Source organism: Triticum dicoccoides, chromosome 6B, assembly GCF_002162155.2.
Source record: "Triticum dicoccoides isolate Atlit2015 ecotype Zavitan chromosome 6B, WEW_v2.0, whole genome shotgun sequence".
Classification (NCBI taxonomy): Eukaryota; Viridiplantae; Streptophyta; class Magnoliopsida; order Poales; family Poaceae; genus Triticum; species Triticum dicoccoides.
In genome coordinates, this window is record NC_041391.1 from 680,403,953 (window position 1) to 680,431,620 (window position 27,668).

The window sequence follows — 27,668 nt, forward strand, 5'->3', positions numbered from 1 at the left end:
TTGGCGGTGTCTGAGGGCTTCATTGCCGATATAGAGATCTACCTAAGAAGGTTGCTCTGTACTTCTGCTGCGAGGGCCGCAATGTGCTCCTCTGTACGGAGGGAGCGCTCTGTGTTTCTGATACGTCTCCAATGTATCTATAATTTTTGATTGCTCCATGCTACTTTATCTACTGTTTTGGACTATATTGGGCTTTATTTTCCACTTTTATATTATTTTTGGGACTAACCTATTAACCGGAGGCCCAGCCCAGAATTGTTGTTTTTTTGCCTATTTCAGTGTTTCGAAGAAACAGAATATCAAACGGAGTCCAAACGGAATGAAACCTTCGAGAACGTGATTTCCTCACCGAACGTGATCCAGGAGACTTGGACCCTGCTCCAAGGAACAACCGAGGCGGTCACGAGGGTGGGGGCACGCCCTCCCCCTGGGCGCGCCCCCCTACCTCGTGGTCCCCCTGTTGCTCCACCGACGTACTCCTTCCTCCTATATATACCTACGTACCCCCGACAGATCAAATACGGAGCCAAAAACCTTATTCCACCGCCGCAACTTTTTGTATCCACGAGATCCCATCTTGGGGCCTGTTCCGGAGCTCCGCCGGAGGGGGCATCTACCACGGAGGGCTTCTACATTAACACCATAGCCTCTCCGATGAAGTGTGAGTAGTTTACTTCAGACCTTCGGGTCCATAGCTAGTATCTAGATGGCTTCTTCTCTCTTTTTGGATCTCAATACAATGATCTCCCCCTCTCTTGTGGAGATCTATTCGATGTAATCTTCTTTTTTGCGATGTGTTTGTCGAGACTGATGAATTGTGGGTTTATGATCTAGCTTATTTATGAATAATATTTGAATCTTCTTTGAATTCTTTTATGTATGATTGAGTTATCTTTGCAAGTCTCTTCGAATTGTCCGTTTGGTTTGGCCAACTAGATTGGTAGTTCTTGCAATGGGAGAAGTGTTTAGCTTTGGGTTCAATCTTGCGGTGTCCTGTCCCAGTTAGAGCAGGGGCAGCAAGGCACGTATTGTATTGTTGCCATCGAGGATAACAAGATGGGGTTTTTTATCATATTGCATGAATTTATCCCTCTACATCATGTCATCTTGCTTAAGGCGTTACTCTGTTTTTAACTTAATACTCTAGATGCATGCTGGATAGCGGTCGATGAGTGGAGTAATAGTAGTAGATGTAGAATCGTTTTGATCTACTTGTCTCGGACATGATGCCTATATACATTATCATACCTAGATAACGTCATAATTATTCGCTTTTCTATCAATTGCTCAACTGTAATTTGTTCACCCACCATAGAATACTTATGCTCTTGAGAGAAGCCACTAGTGAAACCTATGGCCCCCGGGTCTATTCTCATCATATCAATCTCCATTACTTTATTACTTGCTTTGTTTTTACTTTGCTTTTTTACTTTTCACTTTGCATCTCTATATCAAAAATACCAAAAATATTATTTATCATCTCTATCAGATCTCACCCTCGTAAGTGACCGTGAAGGGATTGACAACCCCTAATCGTGTTGGTTGCGAGTAGCTATTGTTTTGTGTAGGTACGAGGGACTTGTGCGTGGTATCCTACTGGATTGATACCTTGGTTCTCAAAAACTGAGGGAAATACTTACACTACTTTGCTGCATCATCCTCTCCTCTCCGGGGAAATCCAACGCAGTGCTCAAGAGGTAGCAAGAAGAATTTCTGGCGCCGTTGTCGGGGAGGCTCACGCAAGCAAGTCAACCATACCAAGTACCCATCACAATCCCTATCTCCCGCATTACATTATTTGCCATTTGCCTCTCGTTTTCCTCTCCCCCACTTCACCCTTGCCGTTTTATTCGCCCTCTCTTTCCCAATATCCTCCTCTCTTTCCCGTTTGCCTTTTTCCGTTGCCTTGCTGTTTTCTTGTGTGTTGGATTACTTGTTGCCATGGCGCAAGATAATACCAAATTGTGTGACTTCTCGAATACCAATAACAATGATTTCCTTAGTACTCCGATTGCTCCTCTTAATAATGATGAGTCTTGTGAAATCAATACCGCTTTGCTGAATCTTGTTATGAAAGATCAATTTGCCGGCCTTCCTAGTGAAGATGTCGCTACTCATCTAAACAATTTTGTTGATTTGTGTGATATGCAAAAGAAGAAAGATATGGATAATAATATTGTCAAATTGAAGTTATTTCTGTTTTCACTTAGAGATCGTGCTAAAGTTTGGTTTTCGTCTTTGCCTAAAAATAGTATTGATTCTTGGAACAAGTGCAAAGATGCTTTTATCTCTAAGTATTTTCCTCCCGCTAAGATCATCACTCTTAGGAACGATATTATTAATTTTAAACAACTTGATCATGAGCATGTTGCCCAATCGTGGGAAAGAATGAAATTGATGCTTCGCAATTGCCCTACTCATGGTTTGAATTTATGGATGATGATACAAAATTTTTATACCGGATTGAATTTTGCTTCTAGAAATCTTTTAGATTCGGCCGCGGGAGGCACGTTTATGGAAATTACGTTAGGAGATGCTACAAAATTACTTGATAATATCATGGCTAATTATTCTTAATGGCACACCGAAAGATCTTCTAGTAAAAAAGTGCATGCTATAGAAGAAATCAATGTTTTGAGTGAAAAGATGGATGAACTTATGAAGATGTTTGCTACTAAAAATACTTCTCTTGATCCCAATGATATGCCTTTATCTACTTTGATTAAGAATAATAATGAATATATGGATGTGAATTTTGTTGGTAGGAATAGTTTTGGAAATAATGCATATAGAGGGAATTTCAACCATAGGCCTTATCCTAGTAATCCTTCTAATAATTATGGAAATTCCTACAACAACTCTTATGGAAATTTTAATAAGATGCCCTCTGAATTTGAGAGTAGTGCTAAATAGTTTATGAATTCACAAAAAAAATTAATGCTTTGCTTGAAGAAAAATTGCTTAAGGTTGATGACTTGGCTAGGAACATTGATAGAATTTCTCTTGAAATTGATTCTTTAAAGCTTAGATCTATTCCTCCTAAACATGATATCAATGAGTCTCTCAAAGCTATGAGAATTTCCATTGATGAGTGCAAGGAAAGAACTGCTAGGATGCATGCTTCCAAAGATGCCTTTATTAAAGCGTGTTCTTCCAATTCCTATGAAAATCAAGATGAAGATCTAAAAGTTATTGATGTGTCCCCCATTAAATCTTTGTTTTGCAATATGAATCTTAATGAAACTGAATATGATCTTCCTTTACCTAGAAGGCGTTCTAAGAATTCGGAGTTTTTAGACCTTGATGATGAAATTGATGAAAGTGGGATTGAAAGAAATAAAAACCTAGATGTTGCTAAACCCACTATTTTGGATCTCAAGGAATTTAATTATGAAAATTGCTCTCTAATTGATTGTATTTCCTTGTTGCAATCCGTGCTAAATTCTCCTCATGCTTATAGTCAAAATAAGGCCTTTACGCAACACATTGTTGATGCCTTGATGCAATCTTATGAAGAAAAACTTGAGTTGAAAGTTTCTATCCCTAGAAAACTCTATGATGAGTGGGAACCTACTATTAAAATTAAAATTAAAGATTATGAGTTTCATGCTTTGTGTGATTTGGGTGCTAGTGTCTCCACTATTCCCAAAACCTTGTGTGATTTGCTAGATTTCCGTGACTTTGAAGATTGCTCTCTAAACTTGCATCTTGCGGATTCCACTATTAAAAAGCCTATGAGAAGAATTAATGATGTTCTTATTGTTGCAAATAGGAATTATGTGCCCGTAGATTTTATCGTTCTTGATATAGATTGCAATCCTTCATGTCCTATCATTCTTGGTAGACCTTTCCTTAGAACGATTGGTGCAATTATTGATATGAAGGAAGGGAATATTAGATATCAATTTCCCTTAAAGAAGGGCATGGAACACTTCCCTAGAAAGAAAATAAAATTACCTTATGAATCTATCATGAGAGCCACTTATGGATTACCTACCAAAGATGGCAAAACCTAGATATATCCTTGTTTTTATGCCTAGCTAGGGGCGTTAAACGATAGCGCTTGTTGGGAGGCAACCCAATTTTATTTTTTATTTTTTGTTTTGCTTATGTTTAGGAATAAATAATCCATGTAGCCTCTGTTTGGATGTGGTTTTATGTTTTACTTAGTGTTTGTGCCAAGTAGAACCTATAGGATAAGCTATGATGATAGTTGATTTGATTCTGCTGAAAAACAGAAACTTTGCGCTCACGAGAAAAAATTCAATAAATCACAGAAACGTGATTTTGCATTGATTCGTTTTGCTGATGATCAATAAACAAATTTTCCAGTACTTCCTATTTTGGTGGAATTTGTAGAGTTCCAGAAGTTTGCGTTCCTTACAGATTGCTACAGACTGTTCTGTTTTTGACAGATTCTGTTTTTTGTGTGTTGTTTGCTTATTTCAATGCATATATGGCTAATAAATTAGTTTATAAACCATAAGGAAGTTGGAATACAGTAGGTTTAACACCAATATAAATAAATAATGAGTTCATTAAAGTACCTTAAAGTAGTCTTTTGTTTTTTTTCACTAAAGGAGCTCACGAGATTTCTATTGAGTTTTGTGTTGTAAAGTTTTCAAGTTTTGGGTGAATTCTTTTGATGGATTATGGAGCAAGGAGTGGCAAGAGCCTAAGCTTGGGGATGCCCATGGCACCCCCAAGATAATCCAAGGACACCAAAAAGTCAAAGCTTGGGGATGCCCCGGAAGGCATCCCCTCTTTCGTCTACTTCCATCGGTAATTTACTTGGAGCTATATTTTTATTCACCACATGATATGTGTTTTGCTTGGAGCGTCTTCTATTATTTGCGTATTTGCTTGTTAGTTTACCACAATCATCCTTGCTGAACACACCTTTTGAGAGAGCCATACACTAATTGGAATTTGCTAGAATACTCTATTTGCTTCACTTATATCTTTTGAGCTTGATAGTTTTGCTCATAGTGCTTCATTTATATCTTTTGACCGTGATAATTTTTGGTCTAGTGAAGTTCACTTATATCTTTTAGAGCACAGTGGTGGATTTGTTTTAAAGAAACTATTGATCTATCATGCTTCACTTAGATTATTTTGAGAGTCGTTAATAGCATGGTAATTTTCTTAATGTTAATATACTTGGTATTCAAGATATGTGAAACTTTCTTTTGAGTACGTTAAATACTAAGATAAGTTTGATGCTTGATAATTGTTTTGAGATATGGAGGTGTTAATATCAAAGTCGTGCTAGTTGAGTAATTATGAATTTAAAGAATGCTTGTGTTGAAGTTTGCAAGTCCCGTAGCATGCACGTATGGTTAAAGTTGTGTAACAAATTTGAAACATGAAGTGTACCTGGCTTGTGCATCCTTATGAGTGGCGGTCGGGGACGAGCGATGGTCTTTTCCTACCAATCTATCCACCTAGGAGCATGCGCGTAGTACTTGATTTTTGATGACTTCTAAATTTTTGCAATAAGTATATGAGTTCTTTTGACTAATGTTGAGTCCATGGATTATACGCACTCTCACCTTTCCGCCTTTGCTAGCCTCTTTGGTACCGTGCATTGCCCTTTCTCATCTTGAAAGTTGGTGCAAACTTCGCCGGTGCATCCAAACCCCATGATATGATACGCTCTATCACACATAAACCTCCTTATATCTTCCTCAAAACAGCCACCGTACCTACCTATTATGGCATCTCCATAGCCATTCCGAGATATATTGCCATGCAACTTCCATCATCATATTCATGACATACATTACTTTTGTCATATTGCCATTGCATGATCATGTAGTTGACATCGTATTTGTGGCAAAGCCACCATGCATTAATTTTTCATACATGTCACTCTTGATTCATTGCACCATCCCGGTACACCACCGGAGGCATTCATATAGAGTCATATCTTGTTCTAAGTTTCGAGTTGTAATCCTTATGTTGTAATCAATAGAAGTGTGATGATCATCATTATTAGAGCATTGCCCAAATAAAAAAGAGAGAGAGAAAGGCCAAAAAAATAAAGGCCCAAAAAAAGAAAATAAATAAAAAGGGCAATGCTACTATTTCTTTTTCCACACTTGTGCTTCAAAGTAGCACCTTGTTCTTCATATAGTGAGCCTCATAAGTTGTGCTTCAAAGTAGCACCTTGTTCTTCATGTAGTGAGTCTCATAGGTTGTCTTTTTTATACTAGTGGGAATTTTTCATTATAGAACTTGGCTTGTATATTCCTACGATGGGCTTCCTCAAATGCCCTAGGTCTTCATGAGCAAGCAAGTTGGATGCACACCCACTAGTTTTCTTCTTGTTGAGCATTCATAGCTCTAGTGCATCCGTTGCATGGCAATCCCTACTCCTCATGTTGACATCAATCCATGGGCATCTCCATAGCCTGTTGATTATCCTCGTCAATGTGAGACTTTCTTCTTTTTTGTCTTCTCCACACAATCCCCATCATCATATTCTATTCTACCCATAGTGCTATATCCATGGCTCACGCTCATATATTGCGTGAAGGTTGGAAAAGTTTGAGATTATTTAAGTATGAAACAATTGCTTGGCTTGTCATCGGGGGTATAGAAGTTGGGAACATCTTTGTGTGACCGAAATGAAGCATAGCCTAACTATATGATTTTGTAGGGATGAACTTTCTTTTGCCATGCTATTTTGAGAAGACATGATTGCCTTGATTAGTATGCTTGAAGTATTATAATTTTTATGTCAATATGAAATTTTGTCTTGAATCTTTCGGATCTGAATATTCATACTACAATTAAGGAGATTTACATTGAAATTATGCCAAAGTATCACTCTGCATCAAAAATTCTTTTTTATCATTTACCTACTCGAGGACGAGCAGGAATTAAGCTTGGGGATGCCTGATACGTCTCCAACGTATCTATAATTTTTTATTGCTCCATGCTACTTTATCTACTGTTTTGGACTACATTGGGCTTTATTTTCCAATTCTATATTATTTTTGGGACTAACCTATTAACCGGAGGCCCAGCCCAGAATTGTTGTTTTTTGCCTATTTCAGTGTTTCGAAGAAACAGAATATCAAACGGAGTACAAACGGAATGAAACCTTCGGGAACGTGATTTTCTCACCGAACATGATCCAGGAGACTTGGACCCTGCTCCAAGGAACAACCGAGGCGGTCACGAGGGTGGGGGGCGCGCCCTCCCCCCTGGGCGCGCCCCCTACCTCATGGGCCCCCTGTTGCTCCACCGACGTACTCCTTCCTCCTATATATACCTACGTACCCCCGACAGATCAAATACGGAGCCAAAAACCTAATTCCACCATCGCAACTTTCTGTATCCATGAGATCCCATCTTGGGGCCTGTTCCGGAGCTCCGTCGGAGGGGGCATCTACCACGGAGGGCTTCTACATCAACACCATAGCCTCTCCGATGAAGTGTGAGTAGTTTACTTCAGACCTTCGGGTCCATAGCTAGTATCTAGATGGCTTCTTCTCTCTTTTTGGATCTCCATACAATGTTCTCCCCCTCTCTTGTGGAGATCTATTCGATGTAATCTTCTTTTTTGCGGTGTGTTTGTTGAGACCAATGAATTGTGGGTTTATGATCCAGCTTATCAATGAATAATATTTGAATCTTCTCTGAATTCTTTTATGTATGATTGAGTTATCTTTGCAAGTCTCTTCGAATTATCCATTTGGTTTGGCCAACTAGATTGGTAGTTCTTGCAATGGGAGAAGTGTTTAGCTTTGGGTTTAATCTTGCGGTGTCCTTTCCCAGTGACAGCAGGGGCAGCAAGGCACGTATTGTATTGTTGCCATCGAGGATAACAAGATGGGGTTTTTATCATATTGCATGAATTTATCCCTCTACATCATGTCATCTTGCTTAAGGCGTTACTCTGTTTTTAACTTAATACTCTAGATGCATGCTGGATAGCGGTCGATGAGTGGAGTAATAGTAGTAGATGCAGAATCGTTTCGATCTACTTGTCTCGGACGTGATGCCTATATACATGATCATACCTAGATAACGTCATAATTATTCGCTTTTCTATCAATTGCTCAACAGTAATTTGATCACCCACCGTAGAATACTTATGCTCTTTAGAGAAGGTACTAGTGAAACCTATGGCTCCTGGGTCTATTCTCATCATATCAATCTCCATTACTTTATTACTTGCTTTGTTTTTACTTTGCTTTTTTACTTTTCACTTTGCATCTCTATATCAAAAATACCAAAAATATTATTTATCATCTCTATCAGATCTCACCCTCGTAAGTGACCGTGAAGGGATTGACAACCCCTAATCGCGTTGGTCGCGAGTAGCTATTGTTTGTGTAGGTACGAGGGACTTGTGCGTGGTCTCCTACTGGATTGATACCTTGGTTCTCAAAAACTTAGGAAAATACTTACGCTACTTTGCTGCATCATCCTCTCCTCTTCGGGGAAATCCCACATAGTGCTCAAGAGGTAGCATTTTCCATGGACTATTATAACCCCGCGAGGTCCGGGCATCTTGAGCTTGAGGTATGCATAGTGCGGTACCGCATTGAATCTGGTGAATGTGGTTCGTCCGAGCAGTGCATGATAGCCGCTGCAGAAGGGGACGATATCGAAGATTAACTCCTCGCTTCGGAAGTTGTCCGGAGATCCGAAGACTACTTCCAGTGTGATTGAGCCCGTGCAACAGGCTTCTACACCTGGTATGACACCTTTAAAGGTGGTTTTCATGGGTTTGATCCTTGAGGGGTCGATGCCTATTTTGCGCATTGTATTCTGATAGAGCAGGTTCAGGCTGCTGCCACCGTCCATAAGGACTCTTGTAAGGTGGAATCCGTCAATGATGGGGTCGAGGACCAACGCGGTCGAACCGTCATGACGGATACTGGTTGGATGGTCCCTGCGATCGAAAGTGATCGGGCAAGAAGACCATGGGTTGAACTTTGAGGCGACTGGCTCCATCACATAGACGTCCCTTAGTGCACGCTTCCGTTCCCGCTTGGGAATATGGGTTGCGTATATCATGTTTACCGTTTTCACTTGGGGAGGAAATTTCTTCTGTCCTCCTGTGTTCGGCAGCCGGGGCTCCTTGTCCTCGTCACTATGCAGCCCCTTTTCCTTGTTTTTGGCATTCAACTTGCCGGCATGTTTGAACACCCAGCATTCTCTGTTGGTGTGGTTGGCTGGTTTATCGGGGGTGCCGTGAATTTGACACGAGCGATCGAGTATGCGGTCTAGACTGGACGGGCCCGGGTTGTTTCTTTTGAATGGCTTTTTCTGTTGATCGGACTTAGAGCCACTGAATCCGGCATTAACTGTCGTGTCTTCGGTGTTATCCCCATTGTTGTGACACTTATGTCTGTTGCGTCGGGGCTTGCCGTTGTTATCTCTGGCCTCTGAAGTGCCAGGATTTCTTGATGTGTTGTTGCTGCGAGCCAGCCATCTGTCCTCGCTCACACAAAAGCGGGTCATGAGTGTCGTGAGGGCTTCCATGGACTTCAGCTTCTGCTTATGGAAAAGAACTTGCATGACATCTTTTGTCCTACCCTCCCGTGGCAGCGGGGTCCTAGTGGAAACTAAGGGATATTAAGGCCTCCTTTTAATAGAGAACCGGACCAAAGCATTAACACATGGTGAATACATAAACTCCTCAAACTCCGGTCATCACCGAGAAGTGTCCCGATTATTGTCACTTCAGGGTTGTCGGATCATAACACATAATAGGTGACTATAGACTTGCAAGATAGGATCAAAAACACACATTTATTCATGAAAACATAATAGGTTCAGATCTGAAATCATGGCACTTGGGCCCTAGTGACAAGCATTAAGCATAGCAAAGTCATAGCAACATCAATCTCAGAACATAGTGGACACTAGGGATCAAACTCTAACAAAACTAACTTGATTACATGGTAAATCTCATCCAACCCATCACCGTCTAGCAAGCCTACGATAGAATTACTCACACACGGCGGTGAGCATCATAAAATTGGTGATGGAGGATGGTTGATGATGACGACGGCGACGAATCCCCCTCTCCGGAGCCCCGAACGGACTCCAGATCAGCCCTCCTGAGAGAGATTAGGGCTTGGCGGCGGCTCCGTATCGTAAAACGTGATGAAACTTTCTCTCTGATTTTTTTCTCTGCGAGACGGTATATATGGAGTTGGAGTTGAGGTCGGAGGAGGTCCGGGGGCCCACGAGATAGGGGGCGCGCCCTAGGGGGGGGCCCACTTTCTTGTGGACAGGCCCTGGCCCCCCTGGCCTTGATTCTTTCGCCAAAAATTCTTATTAATTCTGAAAAGTCCCTCCGTGGATTTGCAGGTCATTCCGAGAACTTTTCTTTTCTACACATAAAACAATATCATGGTGGTTCTGCTGAAAACAGCGTCATTCTAGGTTAGTTTCATTCAAATCATGCAACTTAGAGTCCAAAACAAGGGCAAAAGTGTTTGAAAAAGTAGATGCGTTGGAGACGTATCAGCGGGCGCGGGCGAGCTCCGTCCCGTCCATGCAGAGGCGGACACGGGCGCGAGCCAGCCCGACCACACCCCGGCTGGCGCTGGCGAGTTCTGCTCCAGCCACGCGGAGGCGGGCGCGGGCGAGCTCCGCCCCGGCCAAGCGCGTCGGGTGCGAGCTCCGGCCACGACTACTCCCCGTGCAGGAGATGGTCGAGTGGAGGCTTTGACCGTGCGAGCGTGAGCCCCGCCCCGGCCATGCGCGCTGTGTGCGCTAGGTGGTGGAAGGAAAGGGAGAGGAGAGGAGAAAGAAAAGAGAGAAAGGGGAGGAGAGAGGAGAGAGGAGGGAGAGAGGGGCTGACGAGTGGCCTTGTGCATGCAAAAGTCATCTGCCGGCGTCCCCAGCTGCCCTCCGGGGGGCTGGGTTTGGTGCGGAAGTGCCGGCCGTAAATCTTGCGAAATCCGACGAAGAACGGGTCTCTGGGGATCCGAGTGTGGCGTTTTTTGCCCGCCGGCATCCAAAAAATGCCTTGGGAAGGCATCCTGAGGGGCCCGCCGGATCACATGCTGCTGCTGTAGCGCCCCGCGTGGCGCGCTGGGGAGCACCCATATTGTTCGTTGGAACTCCCCTGCAAGGGATTCCCGTGGGTTAGTTTCCACCGTAAAATAACTATTTTCTTAGCACAACTTTTTAGGCAAATTTTCTTAGCGCAAAAATTATATATATCACTCACAGTAAGTGTTAAAGCTAGTGCCCTACATCGTGTGTTGATTAGGCCGACCCATTAGGAGAGTAGAAGAAGCTGGTTTTGGGAATGTCTATTTTTTTCGATTTTAGTTTTTTCATTTTGTTTGACTTTTAGTTTTGTTTCTTTCCCTTTTTAACTTGTGAATATTTTTAAAATTCATGAATAAGTTTCAAATTCATTAAAAAAACCTCGTGGACCTATTTTGAATTCCTGAATATTTGGTAAATTCATGAACAATTATCAAATTTATTAATATTTTTACCAATACTTGTATATCTTTTCAAATCGATGAACATGTTTAAAATCATGAACATTTGTTAAACCCATAAACATTTTCAAATACATTAATAGTTTTTTTTCAAATTCATGAACATTTTTTGTATATGTGAGCATTTTTTATGTTGGGGAACATCCTTTCAAACCCGTGAACATTTTTGATCCGCGAACATTTTTCATATCCACACACTTTTTAAAATTCTTGATTACCTTTTTGAAATCATGATGATTTTAAAATTCTTAAATATTTTTTAAGTCGTTGACATTCTTAATAATGTAAATAAAATTGACCGAATGTAAAGAAATTAAAGTGAAAATCATTTCATTTTGAGGCAAAAGTTCAACTCAAGAAAATCGCCCGAAGAGTTGCATACTCTACTGGGCGGGCGCAACTGTTCATGCTACATGCGACTGCTCTGTAACAATCGCAATGAGGGATATACAGCAACGCCCATTTTCTTAGTGCTTCTAAAACTGTCCAAAAAATAGTGTTTCTAAGAAGAGGCGTTTTTAGTATGGACCTATGTAATAGCTTTTTTTAAACACGGTACGGACACACACGCTCATAAATACGCACATACGCTTATCCCTATGAATGTACACACACATCCAACCTCCACGAGCACCTCCGAGAGACTTAGCCGGCATATCATCTTGAGATTGATGAAGTGGCCATAGCCGCCTTCATAGCCGATGGGAATGTCTCTTCCCACTGAACGAACATCACCGGAAGATCTGAAATAAATTCAGAAAAATGCGTGCACCAGTGTCAAGTATGGAACTTCAACCCTGCACTACTAGGGAAAAGCTTATACACAAACGCTTACTAGTAGCGAGGGTTTATACCCCTCGCTACTGCTACTTACTAGTAGCGCAAGTTTTTACCCCTCGCTACTACTAAGTTGATATTAGTAGCGCGGGTTTTTAACCCTCGCTACTACTAAGTGGTCTCTACCGTGCCCCCCCCCCCAGGACATGCCATAGTAGTAGCGAGGGTTATAAACCCGCGCTGCTGCTAAGTTGATAGTAGTAGCGCAGGTTTTTACCCCTCTCTACTACTAAGCGGTCTCTACCATGCCCCCCTGAACATGCCATAGTAGTAGCGAGGGGTAAAAACCCGCGCTACTACTAAGTACTGGGTTTTTAACAGCCCTGAAATCCCCATCTCCTCGTCCAAATCACTCCTCTCCCCCGTCCCTCTCCTCCTCCTCTCTCTCTCTCTCCATAGGCTCTCCCATGGCGCTCCTGCCCATGCGCGCCTCCTCCTCCATGGCGCCCAATGAGGCCGTCGCCTCGCGCCGCTGGCATCAAGGAGCTCGCCGGTCTTCCCCCTCGCCTCCCGCCACCACTCTGGAGCACCTCGCCACCAACGACTAGCTCCGGTGCTCCCTCCATCTCCTTCCTCTCTCCCTTCTTTCTCTTTCCCCTCTGTCCTCTGGTTTCACTCACCCTCCCATGTTCTTGCCCATGCAGGTCATTGCCATGGACGACCAGGAGCTCGCTGCCTTGGCTGCGAAGAGGAGCCCCACGCCGCCGCCTTGCTCAGCCATGGATCCGGGCCCTCTGCAGCAACTGGCGCTAGATCTTCTCTGTCGCCGCCCTTCCGCAGCTCCGACGACCCCTAGCGCCGCTAGATTGAAGCATTGCTTCCATTGAGAGCATGCACGGGATCGAGAATTTTTTTCGTTTTTGAAATTAATAGTAGTAGCGCGGGTCGCACCCACGCTACTACTAACACACGTAGTAGTAGGGCGCACCCACGCTACTACTACAAGTTAGCTGTAGCGCCGTAGTAGTAGCGTGGGTGCCCGCGCTACTACTAGCTATTTAACGCGCGCTACTACTAGGCTTTTCCCTGGTAGTGCTGGTAGGCTGGGGATACTACTGTTCTTCTAACCATAGGTTCGTTCGCATGGTCACATGTAATAGTTGCATGATTTACTTCGGTGATTTGAAAAGTATGATACGTCCCCAAACCTTGTTTGGAGAATTAATTTGATTACCTAGTTGATTGACAGGAAAACTAATTTAATTGCCTAGATGATTTGTCAACGATGGAATATCATTTTGATAGCCTAGCTGATTGAGAGGAAATAGTTTGTTTAGAGAATAAACACCCTCAATTGCTTTTTCAAACAAATTATTCTTTTAGACATAGCAAACAAGTGCTGAACATTGGAGATTTCTGCATAGTGAAGATGGTGTGCTCTTAATTACAAACAACACTTACTCATGAGATACCGGTATAATCTTGTCAAAGCCACAAAAGATGTATGTAGCTAATTTTGTGGTTTTCATGTTGAAAGGAATTTTGGTATATCAATTTGTGCAATTATTAGGTTTATGTTTAGTTTTAGGTTAAAATGTACAATTAATATGATGTATGAATGTTAATAGCAATGACCAATAAGCATTAGCAGCTTGTTCCTCAGAATCTCCAATGCAAGAAGGCATCAATGAAAATTTCAGCACCAAGCAACAATGTGGCTTATGTCAGCACCTCTATTGAACCTATTTAAGTGTTTTTTTTTAGCTCTGATGGGCCAAGTGGCGGGTCCACCCACTATCTTCTAGTATATCTAAATAGCTCGCCTCCACTAAGCTATTTGTCTAAATATGCAAGCATGTCATGTAAGTACGCAACATGCACGGGAAAAGTTCCACTGCAACATGCAATCATGCGTTTGAAAAAAACTCATCTCAACATGCAAACATGCATGCAAATTTTGAATTTATTATGCTATTTATATTAATACATTTTTTGTACAACTGTACATTAATTAAAATACAATAAAACGTATTCCCTCCATTCCAAAATATAGTGCTTCCTCTATTCACATGCTTCAACTTTGACAATAAATTTAACCAACGAGACCGACTGCGATGGGAGCAAAAGTTATACCAGTGAATTCATATTCAAAAGAAGTTTTCAATTATATAGTTTTGTCTCTCGCCGCAGTCGGTCTCATTGGTTAAATTTATGGTCAAAGTTGGACCCCGGAAAGCACGTGCGCACTATATTTTGGAATGGAGGGAGAATGGCTTTTTTGTTTACTTCTCATATTATTACTCTTAATATTCATCTCCCACAAAACCAAATCTTATTGAAATATATTAAAATATATTCCCACAATGACATGTGGAATATCCTCTAGTTCTTTTTTTTGAATTGCTTGGATTGCTTACCACATACTATGTCATATGGTTGGATATCCTCTAGTTTGTATAAAAACCAAACGATACATGGAGTACCAACTAAATTCATCTCGCCAGCTCGCTTGGGGGAAGGATAATGAGGCAAACTCAGGGCCTCTATAATGGTCTCCATGTCGCTCGAGCTCTAAAGATCATTTCTGAGTTCAACTTCTCATCTGCCCCTGAGAATCTATTGGGCTTTTTGTGACTTTGTCACTACGGCCGAATGGGCAGCAAAGTAGAAGGTATGCTGTAATAACTTTCCTTGGAGAATGACCATTTAAGATACTAAGAAAACAAATAACAAAAAACTCACTAAAAATTCAAAATGATCTAATTGGTTAACCCAAAAGAATAACAATTTACCTTGTATACAGCAAAATTCTGTAGGAACAAAATAATATAATTATGATATCAATATCAGCAATTAAAGAATTATAGGATCTCCATATTGTTGTACAAACAAATTTCAAAGGGGAGGCTGAAAAACAAAAAGCCACAGTGCAATAGAAAGAGAAAATCATATTTGAAAACAACATTACACGAGGTAATCAAAATTAACATCAATGGGCACATGAGGAAGTTGTGAGCTTATTCTCAATCTCAAGTAGTTAAAAACTTGCGATGAACTGAACGGGTCAGTAGGATTAGTATGAGTTGACGGCGCCACATTTTTCCTGATCTCACCATTGGCACTGGTCTTGACTTCGATAGCACCCATCCTTACCATCGCTGCCTTGAACTTCTCCTCCCACACACCATTGTCGTTGGCATTGGCACGCAATGCCACACTTGTATCATCTAATGTCATGAGCATGGAATCCAACATGAAGAGCACATCATGGCTAAACATATTATTGTAGTACTTGTTATCGACCTTGTTAGGGGTCTTGACATCCTGCACCACCATGTTGTCACTTCCTATGTCTGGCCTGCATTGCTCCAGGAGGGAGCTCATTAGTGTGGGGTCCATGTTAGAGGTGCTTGCGTTGAGGTAGTCGAAGAAGGATGAGGAGAAGGAGGAGGAATGGGACATTCCAATGGCCTGTGCACTAGAGAGGGTGACCATCTCGTCGGCAATCAGCCTCTTGGAGGCAAATTTGGAGCTGGTCAGTGATGCGAAGGGAGGGGGCAAGTTGGAGAGTGTCAGATTCATGAAGGAAACAAGTCCATCATAATGGCCTACTGGTGTGCCGAAGAAGACAATCTTGTACTTGAGGAAGTAGGTGGCATCACGCCCAGCGAAGGCCATGACATCGACGCATGAGATGATGTTGATCCCGTACTCCTTCTTGATTCTAGCCTTGGTGACAGAGTGAAATCCGGTAGGGATAGGGTGTGCTGAGCTAAGTGTCTCGACATGATGGTAATAGGGGCACAAGTTCTTAGCCAGGTTCGGGTTATGCTAGGAGATAAAACCCTATGTCATGGATGTGTTTGTATTAATTTGGGACGGAATGCAGAGTACAGGTGATCTACTACGAGATCGTTGTGTGTCGTGTATGAGCCCCAGCCCTCGGTTTATATAGGTACTGGGATGTAGGGTTACATCCTAGTTGGTTACTCACAAGGCGAACGTGTTATAGACGACTTCTAATGTCTTGGAGTATACGTCAAGTCTTTAGGAACCTTCCTTTCATATGCCATGGGCGGCCTCGATGTGGCCCACTGGTGAATTGATATGGGGGTCCTCGACCTGGCCCAACTGGCCGAAAAATGACGTGGTGAGAGATCCCCTAGCCAGGCCACCATCGGCAGCCATTGAAGCGGTCTGCAAGTCCGAGATGCTCCTCGGTTTTTCTGAGCTATTCTTCATTCGTCGGTCGTTAGTGTTGAAAACTGGTTCAACTAGTCCTCCCATATCCAATTTCTTGATCGTCTAATTGTAACTAGTCCTCCCGTATCCAATTTCTTGATCGTCTAATTGTAACTGAGGAGTTTTTAGGCGCACCTCGGTTTCCGCCAAGCCCTTTACACTTCGGAAATGTTAACGCCCACACGTGTGGGCGTTTGCACATCGCCCACACGCCTCCATCACCACTCATTTTGCCACGTATGAATAGATGACATCAGCAGATTTTTTTTGATTTTCGGCTTAAAAATGTTGTATTTCCTAAATGAAAAAGCGAACTAAAAATCTGTTTTCACCATTAAATCCGTCTCGACGAGATCTTCAAAACTAGACCCCATGTTGATATGTTTCGACGATTTTTTTTTGCCAGAAGTTGCCACGATGTTTACACTGCAGTTGCCATAGGGCTTAAACTAAAGTTGCCATGTGGCAATTTTAGTTTGTAGATCATGGCAATTTTAGTATTTTGATGATGGCAACTCCAGTACTTTGACCATGAAAATTATTTTTTGTATGAACCATGGCAATTTTACGTGCATGTATCATGGCAATTTTAGTTTATGGTTCATGGCAAGTCTAGTTTCTTAATTCCCCGTTTTATAAATGTCAAAATTTACTTTTAAATGTAGAAGAAAATAGCTGAAACATATCATGGCAACTTCAGTGTAAACATCATGGCAATTCATATGCAATAGACATGGCAACTTTTAATCCAAAAAAGTTTCATCAAAACATATCAACATGGGATCTAGTTTCGAAGATCTCATCATGAGGGATTTAATGGTGAAAACGTATTTTCAATCGGATTTTTTGTTTAAGAGATAAAACATTTTAAAAACTGAAAATCCAAAAAGATTCCTGCATGCATGCATGCGATGACGTGGCAATCTGTTTACATTAGAGACGTGTGGTGCGTCTCCCTTCGTGCCACACGTGTGGCAGTTAGCGCGACCCACACACTTTTGTGCCGATATAGATGTTGAAAATCTTCCCGCGTAGTCATTTCTTAACCATGAATCATTCCCGCGAGTAGCTTGTCATGATGGCCCATCCTGGCTCTGACAGCACAGACCGATCCCATCCGTCAGCCCACGTGGCTATGAGATGGCCATGTCTTGGTAGTCAACATAATGTATGTAAGTGGGTCAGGGGGCCACCTTTTTCACGTCTTATCTAAAAAGTGATCGTGCGCCTCGATATAGTAATTAATAAACCGCCCCCTTGATTCCCATGCATACCACATAGGAAACGGCGGAATTAATGCCTCGTAGCTAGGTCGCGACGCCACAACTTCACACATAGCTCTTGTATAAAAGGCGGACCTCTGTGAGGGGGGGGGGGGAGTTTAAACCCTCGGGCCATCCTCCTCTTTCTCCTCTTCCTCGAGCTGCACCTTTTCAATCTTTTTTTCGTGCCCCTTCATCACCTTGACCGTGATGGATCAGAACTGGGCAGAGCCCCAGCCGGCTGCTGCCACAAGTCGAAGCCCCCGACATGTCCACCCCTCCGTGCAACGTACGAGTCACCACGGCCCCGCCGCTAAGCCTGCCCAAGTGTCAACGCGCCCCAGACCAGCGTTGTGCGACAACTCAAGTTTGCCGGCCCACGTCGATCCCCACCGAGCGGGGAGAAGAAACAACCCCGCCACCACCTACATCGACCAGGCTTTGCCTGGCCACACAGACCGGTGGTGGAGAGGAAGGAGCGAGGGGAATGCGGCCTGGACGGCTAGGGATTGGCCCCTCGGTCGCTCACAGAGCGAAGCAAGGGGGAGGGTTTTTTTAGTCGATCTTCAATAAAAAAATTTATAGTTCTTTGTCTCTACTTAAGAAAATCTGAATTTAATAAGCTAAGAAGCCTCCAAAATAGTTAAAATCACAGAATCGCTCCTTGGACTGAACCGAGACATATATGACCACAACAAGAGAATTATCCTGCCAATATCAGTAATTAAAAAATATAGGTGCTCCATATTGTTGTACAAGCAACTTTCATAGAAGGAAAGGTTACAAAAATTGCCACAATGCAATAAAAAGATAGAATAATACAACCAGAGGGAAAATCAAATCTAAAAACAACATTAGAGGTAATCAAAATAAACATCAATGTACACACGCGAAAGTCGTGAGCTTATTCTCAACCTCAAGCGGTTAAAAACTTGCGACGATGCGAATGGGTCAATAGGTTTAATATGAGTTGACGACGCCACATTTTCTCCTGATCTCACCATTGGCACTGGTCTTGACCTCGATAGCCCCCATCCTTACCATCGCTGCCTTGAACTTTTCCTCTCACACACCGTTGTCTTTGGCATTGGCACACACCGCTGCACTTGTATCATCTGCCACCATTAGTGTAGCATCTGAATCGAAGAGCACCTCGTGGCTAAGCACATTCTTGTAGTACTTGTTGTCGACCTTGTTAGGGGTCTTGATGTCCTGCACCACCGTGTTGTCATTTCCTGTGTCTGACTTGCATTGCTCCCTGAGAGGGCTCATTAGTGCGGTGTCAATGTCGGAGGTGCTTGCGTTGAGGCGTTTGGAGAAGGACGAGGAGAAGGAGGAGCAATGGGATGGAGAGATCGATTCAGAAAGCACGCAGTGCCCGGGGAACAATCGTGCGAGGAATGTTTCCACTTGGGTACTAAACATGAGGAGCACTATGGCGCTACACCTTAATAAGTTGACATTCCGGCCGTGTGTTAGTTGAGCAGCTGCTGTTCAACTGCCACTGAACCGGACGACAAGCCAATGATCAACAATGGACACGACATCTTCTGATATTGCATCGTGTATTGCGAGGGTAATTATTGAAGATAATTTGCACGTAGGATTTGACCCTAGAAACGGTCCCTGGAACATTCTTTGCCCAAGGCACTTCTGGTGCATTTTTCTTTTTGAAAATCTCAAATCTGTTCGATACTTTACATGTCAATATGTGTATAGATCCTCGTCGCCAAAGGAAAATGCTACACATAGGCACTCCATACACACATTGACTTTTTTATTTATTTTTGAGAAGGAGGTTGTACCCCCGACTACTTTAGAGGATTTAGATTATTTTTTTAGAACAAAGACTCGCGAAGAGCCCGGTTTTGAATTAACAAAGCCATCAACCGGCCAGGAATTACAAACCACATCGGCCCAACGAGACAAGGGAGCATTCTAGGAAGCTCACAACTCAACGAAGCACACAAGCACGAAAGAAAATAAAACAAAGCCCAATGCTTGCACTAGCCGAAGACCGCAACAAACTGGTACCAAGGGTAGCGACCAGCAAGCAGGATGAGGACCTGCTAAAACAGAGTGTGGGCATGAACTGGGCCAACGCCTAGGATGAAGAGACCTAAGCATCTTCCTCCTCTCACGCCGCAGAGGGACCCTTCCCTCTCGCCTTGGATCGAAAGGTGTCGAACCAGCGGACCTGAGAAGCGCTCACCCTAGAGCAGAAGAGGTGCCGACCTCGAGACCTGGAGTAACCGCAGAGCACAACCCCATGGCCAATGAGCACACAACATCCACCATATTGCCGCAACTTAGGACACCAGTAAGCTGCAGGAAAGCCACCGGGAGCAGCTACTGAAGAAAGGCCAGCAAGGACATCAGGAAGACTGCAAAATGTTGAGGAGCAAGGCCCGTCGGCCATTGAAGAAGAGAACTGGGAGCCCACCGTCGGGACGTGTTGCTATTGCTGGGAAGGGGAACCCTATCCCATACCGCCCGATCGAAGGCGCCGCACCACCAGCCTTGTGACAAACACGCCGCAACCAGCGGACTCCACCCATGAGGGGAACGGAGACAATGCCAGCCAAGCAAATCCCGACGGAACCACCACCTCCAGACAACTAGAGCCGCCCAAAGCTCAGACCTTTGGACCACCTCACCCGAACACGATCCCTCCCGGCGGCACCTCCAAGGATGAGCACGACACGAGACGTGTCGTTTCCGCCCAATCCTAGGCCGATTTTGGGCTTTCACCCGGGAGGGGGGAACGAGGGTGGGGAAGGGAGGACCTCGGCGACACCTCCAAGGAGGAAGAACGGCGCCAAGGGCGTCGCCGCTGCCGGGCTGGACAGGCCGACCAACGGTTTCCCGCATTCCAAGACCTCACCACCGAGCACACACCAGCTCGAGATCCGGCGCGTGTAACACTAGAAACTGGAAACGGCGGTGCAGAGGGAGTCAAAGAGGAGGAAGCCAGACCTCAGATCCGGCAAGGAGGGGGAACTCCGCGTCGTAGCCAACCCCCGCCAGCGGCTCATCACCCGTGTGGTTGAGCAAGCCGGCCAGAATCACCCGCAACCGGCTCCAGCCGAGAAGGACGTCATTGCCTCGCCAAGTAGGGCCGCACTGCAGATCCAGAAACCTCCGCCAGGAGCGGAGCGTCAGAGGCATCGCCGCCACCTTCCCGGGCGTCCGCGGGATAAAGCCCGGCGAGATCCTCAGGTTGGGGCGAGGGGAGAGCGGCGGAAGGCGGTGGCGGCGTGGGGGAAACCCTAGTCGCCACCCGTGTCGCCCAGGCGGACGACGCAGGGCCGGGTCAATGGGACGACACGAACTGCCCGAGGATTTAGATTTCATGTCTAAAGGTTAAGGTTAGATTAGACTCTGGCACCTGTGTCATCTCGTCCCGGAGTCAAGATTAACAAACAAGAACTATAATAACCTAAAGTGGTAGGTGGTGGTGATCTGTTTAGGTTGGCGTCGGTGGTTGTTTTCTTTCTTTTTCCTGTTTGTTCGTTAGCTTCAGCCTATTTTCCCTTATAACCCGTTTAACTCTGTATTTTGGCCTTAACTAAATTGACAGAGCTCCTGTCTTGCTCATCTAAAAAATAACCTGAAGTGGTTGTAAGACTGAAATAGCATACACGCACATAAAGGCTAAATGGCGGTATAAAACATATAACTGTTTTTTGGCCACGTTGATGCTCTAAGATGGCAAAGGTTGTAGCACAAGAGATAACAATCGTAATAAAAACTTTCTATACAATATCATAAAAATAGGTTCCCTGTTTCTAAAAAAGACAATTAAATTAGCAAATGAAACTAATAATAAAATAAAAAAGCTCAGACCAACTGGGAAATGGGTACGACGTGTTTTAATATTGCATCATGTATTGCGAGGGCGATTATTAATTGAAGATGATTATATAGGATTTGGCCCAAGAATCGGCCATTGCATTCTTTGCCTAAGGCATTTCTGTTGCATTTTCTTTTCTTTATTGGTTGAACTCACAAATATATTATCAAGCGACCAGCTTGGTAAGCTACCGACGAAAAATTGCAAACTCATAGACTTGATGTAAAAGTAATGGTGTATATATGTCTGCCGTGTGGGTGTTGTAGGCATTCTGTTTTGGTGTATTTTATTTCTACTTATGTAAGGGTAATTTGGTTGGAATTAGGTCAGGTCTGGCCACCACTCGCAACCCCATGCATATACATTTAGAAAGTACAGAGAGGATGAAGCATCACTACCCTTGGTTGTCATGACGTGACACTGCCCTTGTCGATAGTATGTCGGTGCTTCCTCACGTACACTAGTTCTTGCCCGTAAAGTCCTCACCAGCTTCTTGGAAACCCGACTATCGGACCCCAGAAGCTGGGAGGGGACGGCTTATTTTTTTAAAGTGCCAAAAGAATTGACCCCTAGTGTATGATGTTGTCGGCCTGAGCAATAGCAGCTCTATCACTCATGGTCTCATTTCCTTTTCCCACCCTGCAATTTGTAGAGTGCAGGTGGCTGCAAGTTCCAGAATATGCAGCCAATTATGCGCCAAAAAGGCGCACCAAGCCTCCAGCGCCCCCTTCCTCCTGCCTAAGTGTTGCCCAGCGCGCATCTTTTACTCTCTACTTCTCTTGGCAGTTTTCTGTGCTGGCTCACAGAGTGCGGCTATACCTTTAGTACAGGATGCATGGCTACCTCAGAGGTATCGTCTACTTCGATGCTACACATCATCGAGAAATTCTCGCAGCTAGGAGGTATAACCTAGCTGCGAGAATCGTCCTGCTTCACTAACAATCTGCGTCATCTCCGCTGTGTTCTACTTGGTGAGAGTGATCGTTACCCACCTCTTTTCATAATGTTCCTCGGTGTGATCGTCCACGGCAAATTTTTAATTGTGCAGTACGTTCCCCTTCAAAATACTAAAACACTAATTATTTCAAAACATATAGAGTATTTAGTAATATAGGATGTGATCAGACACCTACATTTTACCAATTCTGAATTTGATAAGCTAAGAAGCCCCTAAATAATTAAATTCATTAAGTTGAGCACACAATAATTCTCCTTGGATGCAACCGAGACATGTTTGAGCACATCAAGATAATTATGATGTCAATATCAATAATAAAAGATTTATAGGATCTCCATATTGTTGTACAAACAACTTCCATAAGACGAAAGGTTGAAAATCAAAATGCCACGATGCAACAAAACGAAAGAATAAATTCAACAAGAGGGACAATCAAATTTAGTAACAACATTACTAGAGGTAATCAAAATAAACATCAATGGACACACGAAAAAGTCGTGAGCTTATTCTCAATCACAAGTGCTTAAAAACTTGCGATGATGTGAATGGGTCAATAGGTTTAGTACGAGTTGACGACGCCGAATTTCCTTCTGATCTCACCATCACAGAAAAGTGTAATAATAAGTATAATAATACGTATGATAACCTAAAGTGGTAGGTGGTGGAGGTCTGTTTGGATTGACATCAGTGGTTGTGTTTTTTTCCTGTTTGTTCGTTGGTTTTCGGCTTAGTTTTCCTTGTAATCCAATCGACTCTGTATTTTCCCCCCTTTCCTATCTTAGTGAAATTAGCTCCTGTCTTGCTCCTTTCAAAAATGACCTAAAGTGGTGTACAAACTGAAGTAGCGCACACACATAAAGGCCATATGGTGGTAAAAACACAACAAATGTTTTTGGTACCGTGGATGCTCTAAGATAGCAAAGGCTGAGGCACGAGAAATCATAATCAAAACTTTCTGCACAATTCCATAGAATAGGTTCCCTGTTTCAAAAGGACAATTAATTTAGCAAGTGGGACTCAAAATGAAATAAAAGAACTCAGACTAACCGGGGAATGAGCATGAGATGTTTTGATACTGTATCGCGTACTGCAAGGTTGATTATTGAAGATGGTTGTGTAGGATTAGCCCAAGAATCGGTCCTTGGAATATTCTTTGCCTAAAACATTTTTGTTGCATTGCCTTTTCTTTATTAGTTACACTGTCAAATCTGTTTGATAATCTATATGTCAATATGTGTATATAGAATCAAAGCAAAAATAGTGTATATACAACCGTTCATTGTGTCGGTGTTCTATGTATTCTGTTTTGGTGTATTTTACTTCTACTTCTGTAAGGATAATTTGGTCAGAATGAGGCCAGGTCTAGCCATCACTCGCGACCACATGCGTAGACACTTAGAAAAGATAGAGAGGCTGCTGCACCACTGTCCTTGGTCGTCATGCCATGACACTGCCCTTGTCGATAGTCTGTCTGCGTTTCCTCACGTACACTGGTTCTTGTCCAGCCGATCGCCCTCATTACAATGTAGCCGTAAAGGCCCTGCATCAGTTTCTTGTTCACCAGACCGTCGAACCATAGTAGCACGGATGCGAGATTTAGGCTCACCTCTCCCGTCTTAGGCTCAGTTCTTTCAGTAACATAAAAAAAATAAACCGTCCCTTTTCAATCTTCTCTCATTCTTTGAGGATTCCCCATAACTACATTAGGCTTTAGAGGCACCAACGGATGGAGGTGGCGGCTTAGTTTTTAAGCCGCCGAAAGAACAGGCCCTTAGTGTACCATGTTGGAAATAGCAGCCCCATCCCTCACGGTCTAGTTTCCCTCTCCCACCCCGTAGTGGGTAGAGTGCATGTGGCTGCAAATTCCAGGTTTTTCAGCCATATGTGCAAAACAAAATAAGTGCAATTATAGAGAAATAAAGTCCAGTCAAAGAAATAAAATAGTGCAAATGTAACACATGTCAAACTAAAAATAAAGAAAAGTGGCTGCGACTTCACAATATGTATATAAAACTTCACACATAGTAACCAAAACACCACTAAAAAGTTACTGAAATTCAAAACGAACTAGATGATGCCCCACACGCTGTTGGATAATCTTGTTGCATTAGCAGGTATGTAGTGTGTAGTGCATGTTTGTTTTTCCATAAAAAAAACTGTACGAGTGTATACACGGGGATGGACGTGTGCATGCACGTGGTCATTGGTTCCTATCTGAATAATAGGTCCATGCAGCGTGAGTCTGTTCACAACTTGGCGTAGTATAGTTAGTCTTTCTGTTACATAGCTAGGCCATCGCAAACGGATCGTGGGATGGCACGATTACATGTGCGCGTGATGGCAACACCACGACAATCGGGTCGACATGGGATCGCACGGCCGACTTACCCGTTAGAAGCTGGTTTTACGTTTGAGTTCTGTCAACGTGTAAAGAGAGATAAGGAGAAAAGCCGAAGGAAGTTGAACGGCACCAAAAAACAATCTCTCGTGTGTGCCTCCATGTGTTCTCTTTTCTTTTCTTTTTTGCAGAAAAACTTTCAATCTATTTATCTTCAATCATGGCAGTACAATGAATACCAGAAATAAAAATTACATCCAGATTCGTAAACCACCTAGCGACGACTACAAGCACCGAAGCAAGCCGAAGGCGCGCCGCTGTCATCGCCCCTCCATCGCCGGAGCCTGGCACAACTTGTTCTCTTTTCCACCGTGTACGCGTGTGTCTTCCGGTCTGGGATCCGACACACGTTACTTATAGAATTGGTTTTAATTTGTTTCAATGATATTTGACTATATGAAACATGAATATCTTGATTAATAATATGAGAACTAAAACTATAGTTTATTGTATTTGATCACTTCATTGTCGTAAAATACTTACTGAATATAGGTACACTACTAGGAAAAACCCTAGTAGTAGCGCTTGTTTTGTAGCTAGCAGTAGTGCTTGTACAAGCGCTACCACTAAGGCGCTACCGCTAACTGTTAGCAGTAGCGCTGGAATGCCAGCGCTACTGCTATACTAAGTTAGCAGTAGCGCTTTATCTGGTAAAGCGCTACAAATACTAGAAAGTAGCAGTAGTGTTTCTTCTGAAAAGCGGTACGTAGCATAATAGGATGGAAATTGGCTGAGGCTTTTCTCATACACATTTGCATGTTGACATGGCATCTGTGCCGATGTGGCATATTTGTTTCTTGAGAGAAATAGATTAGTGGAGATCACCTACTTAGTTATACGAGATACTACCCCATGCATTAATGCAGGAATTGGTTGCAATTTACTTCATTGCAAATTGGTTTGTGGAACACGAATATGTAGATTAATACCATGAGAAATGAAACTAAAAACACATATGATTTATGGTACTTTATTGTTATATAGTTGTAAAAGAGTAATTGAAGATAATTAGCATAATAGTATGAAAAGCTTGTTTAAATAGATGGTTGCATATTGTGGTGGGCTTTTTCCATGCATGGTTGCATATTGTGCTAGCATGTTGGAATGTGGAGACAAATTAGTTAGCAAGAATCAACAATTTAGTGAGAGCAATTCCGAATAAATAAGCAAAGAATTGCTTAAATAAGTAATTTTTTAGGTTGAGCAAATAATAGTTTTCCTTTGACACAACAGAGACATCTAGGAACACACCAAGAGAATTATGACGTCACTATAAGTAACAAAGAATTACAGGAGCAAATTGTTGTTCAAACAACTTTCATAAGGGGAAGTTGAAAAACGAAATGCCACAACGCAATAAAATGAAATAACAAATACAACAAGTGGGAAAATTAATTTTAAAACAACATTACAAAGGTAATCAAAATAAACACCAATGGAAACCCTAGAAAGCACGAGGTTGTTCTCAATCTCAGCCGGTTGAAAAACTGCAATGATGTGATAAGATCAACAAGTTTAGTGTGAGTTGACAACGCGACAATTCCTCCTAATCTCAACAGGGGCACGATCGAGAAAATTGGCCCTGGTCTTGACTTCGATAGCACCCAACCTTACCATGGCTGCCTTGAACTTCTCCTACCACACACCGTTGTCCTTGGCATTGGCACGCACCGCTGCACTTGTATCATCTGCCTTCATAAGTGCGGCATCCGAATCGAAGAGCACCTCGTGGCTAAGCACATTCTTGTAGTACTTGTTGTCAACCTTGTTAGGGGTCTTGATGTCCTGCACCACCGTGTTATCAGTTCCATTGTCTGACTTGCATTGCTCCCAGAGAGAACTCATTAGCATAGGGTCCATGTCGCAGGTGCTTGGGGTAAGGCGGTCGGAGAAGGATGAGTTGAAGGACGAGCAATGGGAGATTCCGATGGTGTGTGCACCGGAGAGGGTAACCATCTCGTCGGCAGTCAGCCCCTTGGAGGCGAAGTTGGCCTTGAGCTGGTCCACGGTGCCGAAGGGTGGTGGCAGGTTGGGGACTGTCTCATTCATGTAGGATATAAGTCCATCGTAACGGCCAGCTGGCATGTTGAAGTAGACGTTCTTGTTGCTGAGGAAGTAGGTGGCATCACGCCCAGCGAAGGCCAGGAGATCAGCGCATGAGACAACATCACTCCCACATTCCTTCTCGATTCTAGCCTTGGCAGCATCAATTACCTTGAAGCCACGCAGGCTCAGGTTCAGGACACCCAACTTCTCTGGTGGGCTGTTGGGATCCACTTGATCGAGAAGCACAGAGGCATCGCAACCCTACAAATAAACAATTAAACACCACATGCACATCAGCCTACATATATTTCATGACACAATAAGCATTTATGTATGTGTTGGTTTTAATGTTAAAAAGTCTTACCCTAACGAACCAGTCGTGGAAGAAGAGACGGATGAGTCTAGCCATGATACCGGCGCTGGCATCACGCACAACTTCCCTCACGATATCTTCCACGCGAGGGCATGACTGCTGGTAGTAGCCAACCACTAGTCCTTTGGTGGGTGGGCTAGGGGTGGGCGGTGGAGGGCTAGGTGTGCTCGGGGTGTATGGGGGCGGAGGACTAGGGGTAGCCGGGGTGGGCGGTGGAGGGCTAGGTGTGGTCGGGGTGTATGGTGGCGGAGGACTAGGTGTAGTCGGGGTGTA

At 43.4% G+C, this 27,668-nt stretch overlaps 1 protein-coding gene and 1 pseudogene across 1 annotated transcript; both read right to left on the reverse strand.

The window, feature by feature from the left end:
* Positions 1-15,227: 15,227 nt before the first annotated feature.
* On the reverse strand, positions 15,228-19,039 carry LOC119321481 (peroxidase 2-like). The gene is made up of 2 exons (XM_037595142.1): positions 18,866-19,039; positions 15,228-15,992 (listed from the first exon to the last, which is right to left on the reverse strand). The coding sequence occupies exons 1-2, from the start codon at positions 19,037-19,039 to the stop codon at positions 15,228-15,230; spliced, it is 939 nt and encodes a 312-aa protein (XP_037451039.1).
* A 7,452-nt stretch (positions 19,040-26,491) lies between these two features.
* The window catches only part of LOC119321482, an 18,029-nt pseudogene continuing 16,852 nt past the window's right edge, over positions 26,492-27,668 (reverse strand).